This window comes from Rasamsonia emersonii (assembly GCF_000968595.1).
Source record: "Rasamsonia emersonii CBS 393.64 chromosome Unknown ctg1118621759967, whole genome shotgun sequence".
Classification (NCBI taxonomy): Eukaryota; Fungi; Ascomycota; class Eurotiomycetes; order Eurotiales; family Trichocomaceae; genus Rasamsonia; species Rasamsonia emersonii.
This window is the reverse complement of record NW_013563320.1, coordinates 1-11933: the sequence shown is the minus strand read 5'-3', so window position 1 is coordinate 11933 and position 11933 is coordinate 1. Positions and strand designations below refer to the sequence as shown.

Sequence of the window (11933 nt, the reverse complement as noted above, 5' to 3'; positions counted from 1 at the left end):
TCCATGAAGCGTGATGTGCTATCTAGGCTGGCTTCGACAGACAAGATTATATATAGAGAGAGGTGCTTGCCTGGTTCTAGAAATCTGGGGCACTAAATTAAATATCTCCAGAGAACCAGACTTTCCCACCCGAGGTACCAAAAGTTGGGACTTCCCCGCATTTCGTACCGTTGCCGGTAGTCGCTGGGTGTATCATGTTCAGGACTCGAGGCCAGGCCCCGACCCCTTATAGTGATACTGCGTTGGGCTGTGCAGTCTGTAGGAGACAAGAAACGGGTGGAAGCATGAGCACAAAAAAGTGTGGATGCTCAGGAGTCGACAGGAATGACGAAGACGGCGTGTAAACAGTTACAGAGCAGCACTGATAAAATAAACAATTCGTCGTCGCTATTATTCGTTATGTCATCCCCCGCCGACACTCCGACCGTGCGCTCCAGCGGCGTGCAGGTCCACCGCAAGATTAATTAATTCGGCTGCCTCGACGGCCTCTCTATTCCCGAGTCCGTCCGGCTCTTGCTCTTGAACTACATGTCCACCGCCGATACACTACCATCTCATTATCATTTTTATGTACTTTCCCGTATCCCATCCTCTCCCCTTCGCCTGTCATCAGTGGCCGTGAACCTCGCCCCCCCTTGCTCTCCTTTAAGGATGGGCGACGAGTGACGTGCCCCTCCCCAGTCCAGCCCCTCCCGAAGCATTGCATGTCTCGACGCCCGAGTACTGGCGGATTTCCCCGATCGAGCGTCCACCGGTTCTTTTGTATCCACGATCTCTGCAATCTGTTCCACCCTGTGTTCTGACCTCGCTTTTCGTCCCTGTTGCGCTTCTTGTGCCTGTGTCCTCGAGCGCTCCGTGTAACGCTGCCAGCCGGTTGTCGCAAAGCCTCGGGAACTCTGGAGGGAGACGCCGCTATCAGAAGTCGCTGCATCTCCTTCTGTATGTACAGATGAATTGGCTGCCGCCGATCGCAACCTCGCAATGTCGTGAGTGCCATCTCCGAACCGCCGAGTTTCCATGGTCGATGTGTCGTCGCAACTGCTACTGGGGTCATGTGCCCGGCGCCTAAGCGGTCAAATTTGCCGGCAGAACACTTCGCTGACAGCTGAACATCGCCCAGGTCACCACCAACTTCCAAGCGGATCAAAACATCCGTCGTCCCCAGCTCACCCTCACGCTCAGTAGCCCAACAGCAGCCTGCCACGCTCGCCGGATCCACTCCGACTCAAGGGTTTCCCGTACCAGCGCAGCCTCCGCAGCAGCCGATACAACCCTCGAACCCGCGCAAGCGACGCTCATCGCCAGAGCAGGTTCCTGCCTCAACCACAACCATGGCCGCACCCCCCACCTCCACTGGCACCAGCAGCGACGCAGCCGATCCGACTGCCGGCGCGACCACCTCGGAGCCCCCGCCGAAGAAGAAGGGGCGGACCAACACACCCTGGACCGCAGAGGAGGAACAGAGGCTGAAGGCTATGCGCGACGCTGGGAAAAGTTGGAGTGAGATTGCCAAGGTTGGTGTCGCCAGCAGTCTTGATGGGGCCGGATTCCACCTAACACGCTGCGAACGCACGGTAGACCTTTCCTACTCGAACTGAGGGTAGTGTGAAGAAGCATTGGTACAAGGTAAGGATCTCCGTCCGCGCAGTCTACTTTTCCATCTACTGATTGCTCTTAGGACATGCACTACGCCGAGTTTGCAGAAGATGAAGTATGTTCCAGACGAACCTCAAGACCACCTATGTGGCCCTGGTTGCTTTTCTAACGCATGCCACAGTCCATAGCGCTACGGGAGGCTATTAAGGAATACGAGGCCAACAAATGGAAAGTCATTGGGCAGAAAGTCGGGAAGCCCGCCAAGGTACGCATGACGAATGCACCCTACTTTTGACGATTCAGCGCATAATGGTCAGTTCGTCTCATGCTAAAACTGCCCCTAGGCCTGCGAGCAATATGCAAAAGAACATTTCAAGAATCTTTTCTGAGATCGACGGGATTTTCCTTTTATTCTTGATTTCTCTTTTGCTCTTTACCTTTCCTATTATGCCGCTTCACGACGTAACGAATCTGCTGCATTGTTTTGTTTACAGGGAAAAGAGCACGGCCTTCCTCTCACTGTGCATCCTAGTCAAGCTCCATATCATCAGTGGCGCAAGTTCAGTGAGTGATGCCAGGATTGTGATTCGTCCATATTCTTCGGAGTTTGGGGTTGTTCGGAAGTTTTCTTTGGTTTTCCTTTCCTAGTTACAGCCGTCACGGGCAGCGGGATACCTTGGGTTCGACGGAGTCTATCCGGGTCGCCATTTTTTTTGCTGGAACATGCTCTTATTCTCTTGAGGCACATGATGATTCTCTGGTACCAGCATTTAGCGGGAAGTTGGGAAAGCAAGCAGTTAAATACTTTCGGCTTTTCTGTGTTTTATTCTCCATTGAAGTAAAACCGAACTGTAGATGCTGCCGAGAAAGGCTCAACAGAGTCCATAGCGACATATCACAGATCTCATAATATGCGATGGGATGAGATTTACGTGGTGATCCTACTGACACGTGGGATGGGAAGCCAAAGCACCGTAAGCTGTACGGGATAACGTCACTTGGCGCGGGGCTAAGCCGCTAACCCCGCCCTGTCACCGCCGTCGCCCAGGCCAGGAACTCGTCCTAGTCGAAGGCTAAAAGTAAAAAACAAGATTTTTTTTTAAAAAAAGATCGAGCGCAACAGATGTCTCTCCACCAAGACTCCTTCCTTCGACAAGCCAATTGACCGCCGTCAGAGTCGCCTGTTACGCTATTTGGCACGGCCATCTCCGTCGTCATCAAGGTAGGACAGCTTGCTGCGCACATTCCCTTCCCTGAAACTGAACTGGACTGACGTGCTTCCATTCATAATTCGCTCAGGGCCGAATCCGAATCTCTTTCCAGGATAATCCTGGCTCTCGTCGAGTACATCTCACCATTCCCTATTTCCTTCAGCACCGGGAGAGGGCGATCATGAACCCGAGTAGCGCGGAGTTGTCCCGTGATCAAGGTATCTAGATAGGTAAATTGGGCCTGCATGGACCGGTGTTCGACAATGGCTTGCGCTGCAGTCAGGTTCCAAAGTGATACCCCGACTTGTCGTCCAGGGACTGGCCAGACTATTATCGCCTTGGATGGATGGGGTTGGGATTGTGTCGCCTGGGCTGTCTGCAGTTGATGCCTTGTCGTTCTGAGATTATACGGTTGAACTTGATCTGGATAATTCCAGCGAAAGAACTCATGCACGCCTTCTGTTCCCCCTCCCTTCTTTCCGGACACTGGAGACGACAATGCCTCCGTAAACGCAATGGCGTGTTTCGAGAGGCATTGGGTTTCTTGTGCATCCAGCGCAACGCCGCTTCATTGATGTCTGTGCTAACAACCGATCTATAAACAGGATGGAGCCGAAAAATGAAGAAATAAACGTAGCAGAGTCCAGCGATAAGAACAATTTCACTACCCCTTCCTTACGCGTGCCAAATGATGTACTGCCGAACGATGGCGCTGCAAATCATAGCCGGCCTATCGGCGCGCGCCTTGGTGATTACGTGAAGCAATTTGAACAACAACTGGTCGAGTACAACCTCGAAGCTCGTGGGATTCAGCGAGTGGAGGAGGACGAACGGCTTTCTCTGACGTGGATTGCGTACCTACAAGTGTTTCTATTATGGGTGTCTATCAACCTCGCAGCGAACAACATCACACTGGGGATGCTTGGTCCGGCAGTCTACGAGCTCAGTTTTCTAGACTCGTCCCTCTGCTCCGTTCTCGGTGCCGTCCTCGGCTCACTAGCAGCTGCGTGGTCGGCCACTTGGGGTCCGATCTCTGGGAACAGGACTCTTGTAGGAGCTATTTTCTCTACACGCACTGCACGGGATGTGGCTGATTTTGGAATTATATCAGGTCTTTGGACGTTACGCGATGGGATGGTGGCCAAGCAAGATTGTGGTTCTCTTGAACATCATCCAGATGGTTGGATATTGTCTGATCGACTGCGTGGTGGGTGGCCAGATTCTGTCTGCAGTGTCGCCGAACTCGAGCATGTCGGTAGCAGTGGGTGAGTTAGTTGAAAATTGTATTTGCAGTTGATTTAAGCAAAACAGTTGCTAAATCATTTCCAGGAATTGTAATCGTTGCCATTATTAGCTGGGGGGTTGCTACATTCGGTATTAAATTTTTCCACTACTATGAACGGTAAGAGAGAGCCTCACAAGTCGTGCCTATTGGACTGCTCACTCACATTTTCTGTCCAGGTTTGCCTTCCTGCCCCAGCTGATTGTCATCTGCATTCTGTTCGGGGTATCGGCGAAAAAATACGATCTCGCAAGCCCATCTCAAGGTGACCCGCGCACCGTCACGGGGAACAGGTAAGTTTTATCTCTCTTCGACAGTCGAGTTATATATGTCTAACGAACGGCTAGGTTGTCATTCTTCTCCATCTGCCTAAGTGCAGCGATTACCTATGCTCCTCTCGCGGCCGACTTCTTTGTCTACTACCCGCCACACACCCCGAAAGTGGTCTGTTTCGGCCTTACCTTCTTTGGTCTGGCTCTCTCATTTACAATGCCTTTCCTTGTTGGAATCGGGCTGGCCAGCGGCATTGCTACCCATCCGGAGTACTCTGCCGCATGGTCGTCCGGAGCTGGTGCACTGATCGTTGAAGGATTCGGTCCTCTGCACGGATTCGGCAAATTCTGTTCCGTCGTTGTCGCCCTGGGTCTGATCTCGAACACGATCCCGCCGACGTATTCGACCGGAATCGACTTCCAGATCCTGGGACGCTACGCGGAGAAGGTACCGCGGATCGCATGGAACACGTTTGGCGCGGTGATCTACACCGTCTGCGCCCTGGCGGGCAGGGAGCATCTGTCGGAGATCTTCACCAACTTCCTCGCCCTGATGGGCTACTGGGTGGCGATCTGGTTCGCGATCCTGCTCGAGGAGCGGTACCTGTTCCGGCGGCGGCGACGGGGGTACAACTGGGCGGCGTGGGACGACCCGACCAAGCTGCCGATCGGCCTCGCGGCGTTTGTCGCGTTCCTGGTGGGCTGGGCGGGTGCGATCCTGTGCATGGCGCAGATCTGGTACGTGGGTCCACTGGCCAAGTTGGTGGGCGAGTATGGAGCGGATGTAAGTGGCGATGACCCGTTGCAACTTGTCTTTGCCATGACGAGTAACAGGGTACTGACTCAAAACAGATGGGCAACTACGTGGGCTTCTCCTGGGCAGCCCTTGTATATCCTCCACTGCGATACATGGAACTCCGTCGATTTGGGAGGTAGCCTGTCGGTTGTCTCTAGCCAGATAACATAGCGAAGAGAAACGAGGCTGGAAAGATCACCTTGATACACTACAACTAATCAGTCAGTCAGTCGACAAACAACAGTACATACATACATGAATAATGTATATATTGGTAATATATATTATATATATACAAACCAATATAATCATAATCAACAGAATAAATAGACTCAAGCTAAGCCTCAGCACCGAAGAGAAAAAAGAAAAAAGTCAGAAGACTACACACATACATATCTACGCTAGGCTGTGGATGGTATAGAGTAGATAACATCATCATCTCTCTCCTTTTCTTTTTTTTAATTCTGTTGTGTATGTTAATTATAATACGCAGTCAATCAGACAATCAGCCAATCAGTCAATCACTAAAGCAAGCTAATAGCTAAGAAACAATTCTGTCTAAGGTAGGTAATCAATCGAATCGAATCAATGAACTATGAGTTTCTTAGCAAGTACAGTACATACATACAGTACATGTAAGCCAATGACGTATATATGTATGTATACAGATAGAAGATAGAAGATAAATATCTATCTAGATCCACGAACCTGTAGTTAGTTTAGTCACTACTGTATAGAAGAACTCTATATATCATACTCCGTATGAATGAAGCTTCTTCAAGAATACATTCATATTCAGTTCAGTTCAGTTCAGAGCTCTGCTCGAGAGAAAAGGGAAGGGGGGGGGGGGGAAGGAAAAATCTTAAAGTTTTTTTTGGGCTTATCACCATCACCTTCTACTTGACTCAACTGAACTGTATATATAATATGCTACATGACAGATCAAAAGAGACGAAAGGAGAGATAAGAGAGAGAGAGAGAGAGAGGGAGAGGGAGAGGGAAGGAAGGAAGGAAAGGAACACCAGCCTGCACTGCACATGTGGAGTTGGTTCGGTTGGTGGATGGTATTGATTATCCAAGATGACATACACTACACGTACAGTACACGCGGAGCAGAACGTTCAAGTTTCGTTTTCGATTCCACTATACTGTACTGTCACATTCTGCTCTCACACTGACTTGAAAAAAAAAAGGAACCTGTGCAATCAATGCCGGCTAGAAATAAAAAATCTATCGGTACCAGTATTCCGGCTTGACGTAGTCGACGAAGGTCTTGGGCTCTTCGTACTTGTGGTGGCCGTGACCGTGGTCTGTCATTTAAATGAAAGATCAGTACCAAATACTTTGAGTAGAGGTGAGGAGGTCAAGAACATACCGTGGGGGTCGGTCTCCGGTCCAATGTAGTTGTACTTGACGACATTGCCGCACTCGCCGCAGCGCTCGTATGGGCGGTCACGAGAGACCTGCGAATTGGGGCAGAATATATCAGTCCTGACCTGGCCATCAATCCTGGTCCAGGGAATGGAGTTCACTCACCGTCAGCCAGACGACGTTGTGGGAGTCGGCAGGGTAGCCAGTGCAACCGGCATACTGCTCCTCACCAGCGCCGTTGACAATGATGGGGTTCTCGAAGGTTCCTATCCAGATCCACCTCCGTCAGCTATACACACATCGCAGCGTCCATGCTCCGCACGTACCCTTCCGGGAAGCATCCAGAGGCCTCATGTCGAAAACATCAATGCCCTGCATCTTTCCGAGCAATTCCAAACGCTCCAGACCGGTCGCCTGCTCGAGATCGGTCGGGACGGTACCGGCCTTGGCACCAGGAGCGAGCAGGTCTTCTTCGGTCTTGACCTCTGTAGTCGCAGAACGCAAAAACGAGAATCTTGATTAGCCTCTATTCTCGACGAAACGGGTGAGTCGGCTGGGGGGCTACCCGACCGTCTGGCGGGGCCAATGGCACCGTAAGAAGGTCGAACAGCTCCCAGGACTAGGGGGGAAAAGGCCACTAGGAAGAAGGAGATGGTGTGCGCAAACCCTCATAGGAAACGATCTTGCCCGGCTTCGAAGGCGTGTATTTGCTGTTGTCACCTGCAAAAAAAACGAGAAAAACCGCATGTCAGCCCCAAGCATCCAATATCTCGCAAATGAAACTTCAGAAAGCACCGTATCCATCTAGTGGGGATACCGCAGTCCAATTGAGATCGCAAGAGAGGGGTTCAACGACAATGGCTCACGTACAGCGAACGATGGACGTTGTGAAAGGGCGCTTGGCGAGGGCCCGGACGGGGGCGCGCCGGGCAAGGGCGGCAGCAGTGCGTGGGACGAACATTGTCCGTAACCAGAGATCAGCTCTCAATGGCGAGGAGAGGGCGATGTGGTTGTCGAGAACGACAATTGCAGCAGGACGAGGAGGAAAGACTCGGCCCAAGCAGCAGGTCGGGAGGAGGTGAGGTTGAGGTGCGTTGCGTGAGTCCGCTCGGCCCGTTGCCGGAATGGAATGGGACGACAACCGCAGCCCGCTTAGTCAGCATCCTCATGCCCGATCATTTCTGCGCCTGCTGATTGGCTGGATGAGCTCGTGCGGAAGCATCGCCGGATTGGGCACGGCAATAGGGCTACACCCCAGTCACCTGATTATGGCATTGCATCGTGACAGCATCTGACGTTTCACGTGATTTGGACGCCTACGATAATCTATGTGCTGTTGGCACGCATCGAATGATGGCGGTGTTCTCTATAGTGTCTTCTCGAATCATACTTATTCCATACCTCGGCTCAGTTGGGCATGACATGACGTGTATTACCTCGCATAAACAGTTACACCCCTGAAACTGTGATGAGACAGACAACAATTACGCTTATGAATCACTTCTCATGAAGTTCAGTTGGGACTGGCTGTTGGCTGCTGGCCTGTCAAGCTGACTCAATTGAGACAGTCACGTCTTCCCACTAGCTGCAGGCCCAATATTCTGCCAACATCTAGTGAAAGGGCATGAAAGGGGTACTTAGCAAATCCCTACTCATCAAATCGTAGCATAGATAGGGTTTTCCTAGCATCCTCAGCTGGCATACCTAGATTGCAAGTCCTGGAGATCACCAAAAGTCAATCATAAAAGCAAATGCTATTAAAATATATAAATGGAAACAAAGAGATGAAAAAGGGAAAAAAGAGAAAGACAAAGAAGAGAGAAAAATGGGCAAATAAGAAAAAAGACAGAACCAATTACAAAAGAAACATATCGAACAATATTCTGGATGCCCAACCGATCCCATGCAAATATATTATACCATTTCCCCATCCCAGGAGCAATCTAAAGCTTGTCCTGTAAAACAACCATCACAGTTTGGAGAAGCCAAACTGTGTTTTATCCCGCACTGTCATGGCCAAACCAACCCCAACCAGAGTTCCCCAACAAACAGAGAGAGTAAAGACGTTAGCAACAGTCGTTAAAATGAATACCCCCAGGTCGTGATAAGAAAAAGCGAGCATGCAAGAAAAGGAGATTATAATAGACATAAATCAACAATGGTCTAGTGTGCTGAACCGACAACGGACTCCTTGGACGAATCGATGCTTGGCTGCCGTCGTTCACCTTTCATCGCGTCAAAGCGGTCCGGAAAAGCAGTCAGAAACGAAGTGGAATTGAGTTCAACTGTCCCGAATAGAAGGCCCGTAATGCCATCATCCTAACTCTGCTGCTTTTTCTCGACAGGCGGCCGGAGTAAAGCCATGGCCAACCTTGCCTGCTATGATCCGCCAACGGTCGTTTTCATAGTCCTGGATTGCATTGCGAAGTCGTTGTACCTATCAAGGGTGGTTAGTAACGATGGCCATACGTCATCTTATCCCACTGAAACAAAGGTGGCAGCAAGGGCTCTGTTACCATTTCGTCTGTCCAGACCGTATCCTTGGCTTTCAACTTGGTACAGTAACGAACTTGCAACGTTCCGCTCGTCCGACCAGGAAAGAAGTCGGAAATCTGCTTCCACGTCAAATTCTTGTGCTCTTTCAACTCCACCAACAGCGCGTCTTCTTCCGGTGTAAACTTCAGCTTCGGTCCTCGTGGGCGGGGCGCCGGCTCGGGCATCCCTGCCTGACCGACCACGCTGGGGAGGCCCGACGGCACCGAGGGAGACATCATATCCGCGGACTGTTGAGAGGGATGGATGATGGCCTGAGAGGGAAGCCGGTGGTGATGATGATGATGCTGTTGTTGTTGTTGTTGTTGTTGTTGCTGTGGCGGCTGGTGTAAGGGCGACGGTGCAAAGGTGGGGACAGAGGTTCGGCGCTGCGATGAAGAGTCGCTCTGAGCAGACAACAGCAGCTCTGGCGATTGTGTTCCTTCTGCATGCCCTTCGGGTGGCAGCATTTGCAGAGGAAGCTCCAACCGACGCTCGTCCTCAGTCGCCTCGTCGTCATCATCCGGTCGAGGCCGTTTCCCCGCACGTGGCGAGCGGTACTGGAGGGGAGTAGAACCATAGTGAGACGAGAACGGTGAGGGCACCATTTGATGCGGATTGAGGAGGACAGGTTGATGATGGTGAACATCGGGAACGACAGGATGGGAGGCCGTAGGTTGTAGCGCGGTTGGAGTTGCATGTTGATGCTGCTGCTGGTGAAACGCGGAGTGCTGCGCACCACGGGGCGCAAACGGCAGTTCGGCGGACGCCCCATGGTGCACGACCTGGGGTTGGTTTGACTGGTAGACAAGCAGGCCTGGTTGTTCTTGAGGCTTACACTGTTGCTCCTGGGAGGGATAATCGATGGGATAGTTTCGATATGGATCCGCCAGTGTCGCGGCCTTGCATTTGGCAGCTGCTAGAGCTTGTTAAAGCTCTGGCAGGCTGCCAAAACCATAAATCGAGAGGAGAGAAGAAAGAGATTGAAGTGGCTGATACAGCGCCGGGTCTGCGGACGGCAAATCAGGAGGGAGTTGTGTCGCGTGTGTTTGACTTATGACTTTGCTGGGACTCGAGAGCAGGTGAAATAACACTGGCGGAACGATGGCCACAGTGTATAGGCATACCGCGCAAAAGAGCCGAGACCAAGGGCGCCCCCGCCCTCAGAGAACCGCTAGTCCGACTGGGAGGTCGAGGAGTCTATAAGACTGATGTTAAGGTTTGGCACATTGATATATGACAAAAAAGTTCCGTTGACGACTGATCAAAAAGATTTTGGGCAGGCAGTCGTCCGTATATTATACCCAGCTAATAAGCCCGGACCACCTTCTGTTAGCTTGCTAACGGAACAACATCCACGCATTGAATAGGCAAAGCGCGGAGGCACAGGCGTGGCAGACGCAATTCTCCAAAGATTGAATGGGGGACCCTTCCATACTCCAGTATCTGTGGCGGTACACAGTCGTCATCTGCTAATAATGGAAAGGGGAGAAAAGGGGATCAACCGGCTGCTCTGGGTCGATGTTATGCGATCTTTGAGGCTGAGCAGAGAGACATTTGGGACTTAGTGGATGCAATCGATCCCATTCGCCTCTGGAGAAGCTGCGTTTGGTATGGAGTAGTTATTGGCGCATGGACTGATGGACCGAAACAGCAGCTATCGCCGAAACTTTTATACACTAATTGGGTAAATAAGCATCCTTCTGGAAGCCCCTGGAAGACCAACAGGGGAGATTCGTCGAGAAGCCGAGAGTTAAAAAAAAAAAGGGTAACTCCAACTTTGGGCAAAGCTGCCCGCTACAGGTAAAAAGGTTATTTGCCCTTTCCTTTTTTTTTTGAACGCGACGGACAGCAATGTCGGTCCTTGTCCTGTCTCTCGTTCAATGATACAACAGATTGACATAAGCCTCGACGGAAACTGATTCGAAATGCTGAGGCCCTAAAAGATGGTCAGGCGGCCCACACGATAGCAAGGCGATCCGAACCGAATTCGACGATCCAGGATGAACACTAACTAGAGCACGCAAGCTGGTTTGCATGATTATTATCATCGACGAGCGGAATCCCCCTAATTCCCAGGCATCCATCGCCAGCTGGGATGGGAGAGTCCAACCATCTATTCCCGTAGCTGTCTGCCACATCGAAGCATCGGTTGACCGGATGAGTAAGTGGGTCGGGGATCGCGCGGCCTCCTCGAAGGTGCAGGACGGTGTCGACTCATCGGAGGACTTGATCGAGGCAGACCAGTGGTGGTCCTCCGTAGGGTGCTAACTAGCTGGTGGGCGGCTGCCAAAGACACTAAGCCAGCCCAACGGCCGGAAACTACTTTGAGCAACGGGCGAAGACGATCGGGAATTTCTCGCACCACAGGTGGTGGACTAGCCGATGTGGCTCTCGGTGGGGTTCATCATCGGTCAATCATGCTGCTCCAAGAAAGCATAACATTATCATCCTGGCCTATATTACCCAGGACCGGATCGCAGTGCCGCTCCACCGACGGCACATCTATCATTCGAGTATTATCCGACTGCTCGGTGCCATCGTATCGCACGGAGGATGCACATACTGCACGGAGAACGGAGTACAGATGGCCGTAGCACCTGCTGGCCTCGCAGATGAAGAAGTTGACCGGAATGAGGGGTGTTTCTCTCCAGAGGCATCCACGATCTCTGATAGAGGCTCCATGTATCTCAGGCTCCACGGGTACTAACAAGGCCAATGATTGATGCCAGACATAGCTTACCTGGCTTTTTCTTTTCATTCTTGCTTTTCACAGGCCAAGTACTCCGTATTCGGTAACCTCGGTATTCCAGGAAGCGTCGAGAAAGAGGAGACCGTTTCAAATTGTTCGGACTTTGCACGCAGCCTCCACC

The 11933-nt window shown here is 51.4% G+C and overlaps 3 protein-coding genes across 3 annotated transcripts; 1 reads left to right on the top strand and 2 right to left on the bottom strand.

Annotated features, from left to right (window-relative positions):
• Positions 1-981: 981 nt before the first annotated feature.
• T310_0870 (Nucleoside transporter) lies at positions 982-5297 on the top strand (the record flags this gene model as incomplete). The annotated part of the gene is made up of 13 exons (XM_013476254.1): positions 982-986; positions 1121-1514; positions 1579-1626; positions 1679-1711; positions 1778-1861; positions 2091-2160; positions 2452-2570; positions 2706-2818; positions 3413-4068; positions 4137-4209; positions 4269-4382; positions 4437-5145; positions 5214-5297. The coding sequence occupies 13 exons, from the start codon at positions 982-984 to the stop codon at positions 5295-5297; spliced, it is 2502 nt and encodes an 833-aa protein (XP_013331708.1).
• Positions 5298-5728: 431 nt separating this feature from the next.
• On the bottom strand, positions 5729-7489 carry T310_0869 (Cytochrome c subunit Vb; the record flags this gene model as incomplete). Its single annotated transcript, XM_013476253.1, has 8 exons — positions 5729-5750; positions 5782-5865; positions 6258-6305; positions 6398-6467; positions 6533-6620; positions 6694-6794; positions 6855-7042; positions 7395-7489. The coding sequence occupies 8 exons, from the start codon at positions 7487-7489 to the stop codon at positions 5729-5731; spliced, it is 696 nt and encodes a 231-aa protein (XP_013331707.1).
• Positions 7490-8842: 1353 nt separating this feature from the next.
• On the bottom strand, positions 8843-9835 carry T310_0868 (MYB DNA-binding domain protein; the record flags this gene model as incomplete). The annotated part of the gene is made up of 3 exons (XM_013476252.1): positions 8843-8965; positions 9045-9770; positions 9800-9835. The coding sequence occupies 3 exons, from the start codon at positions 9833-9835 to the stop codon at positions 8843-8845; spliced, it is 885 nt and encodes a 294-aa protein (XP_013331706.1).
• Positions 9836-11933: the final 2098 nt, after the last annotated feature.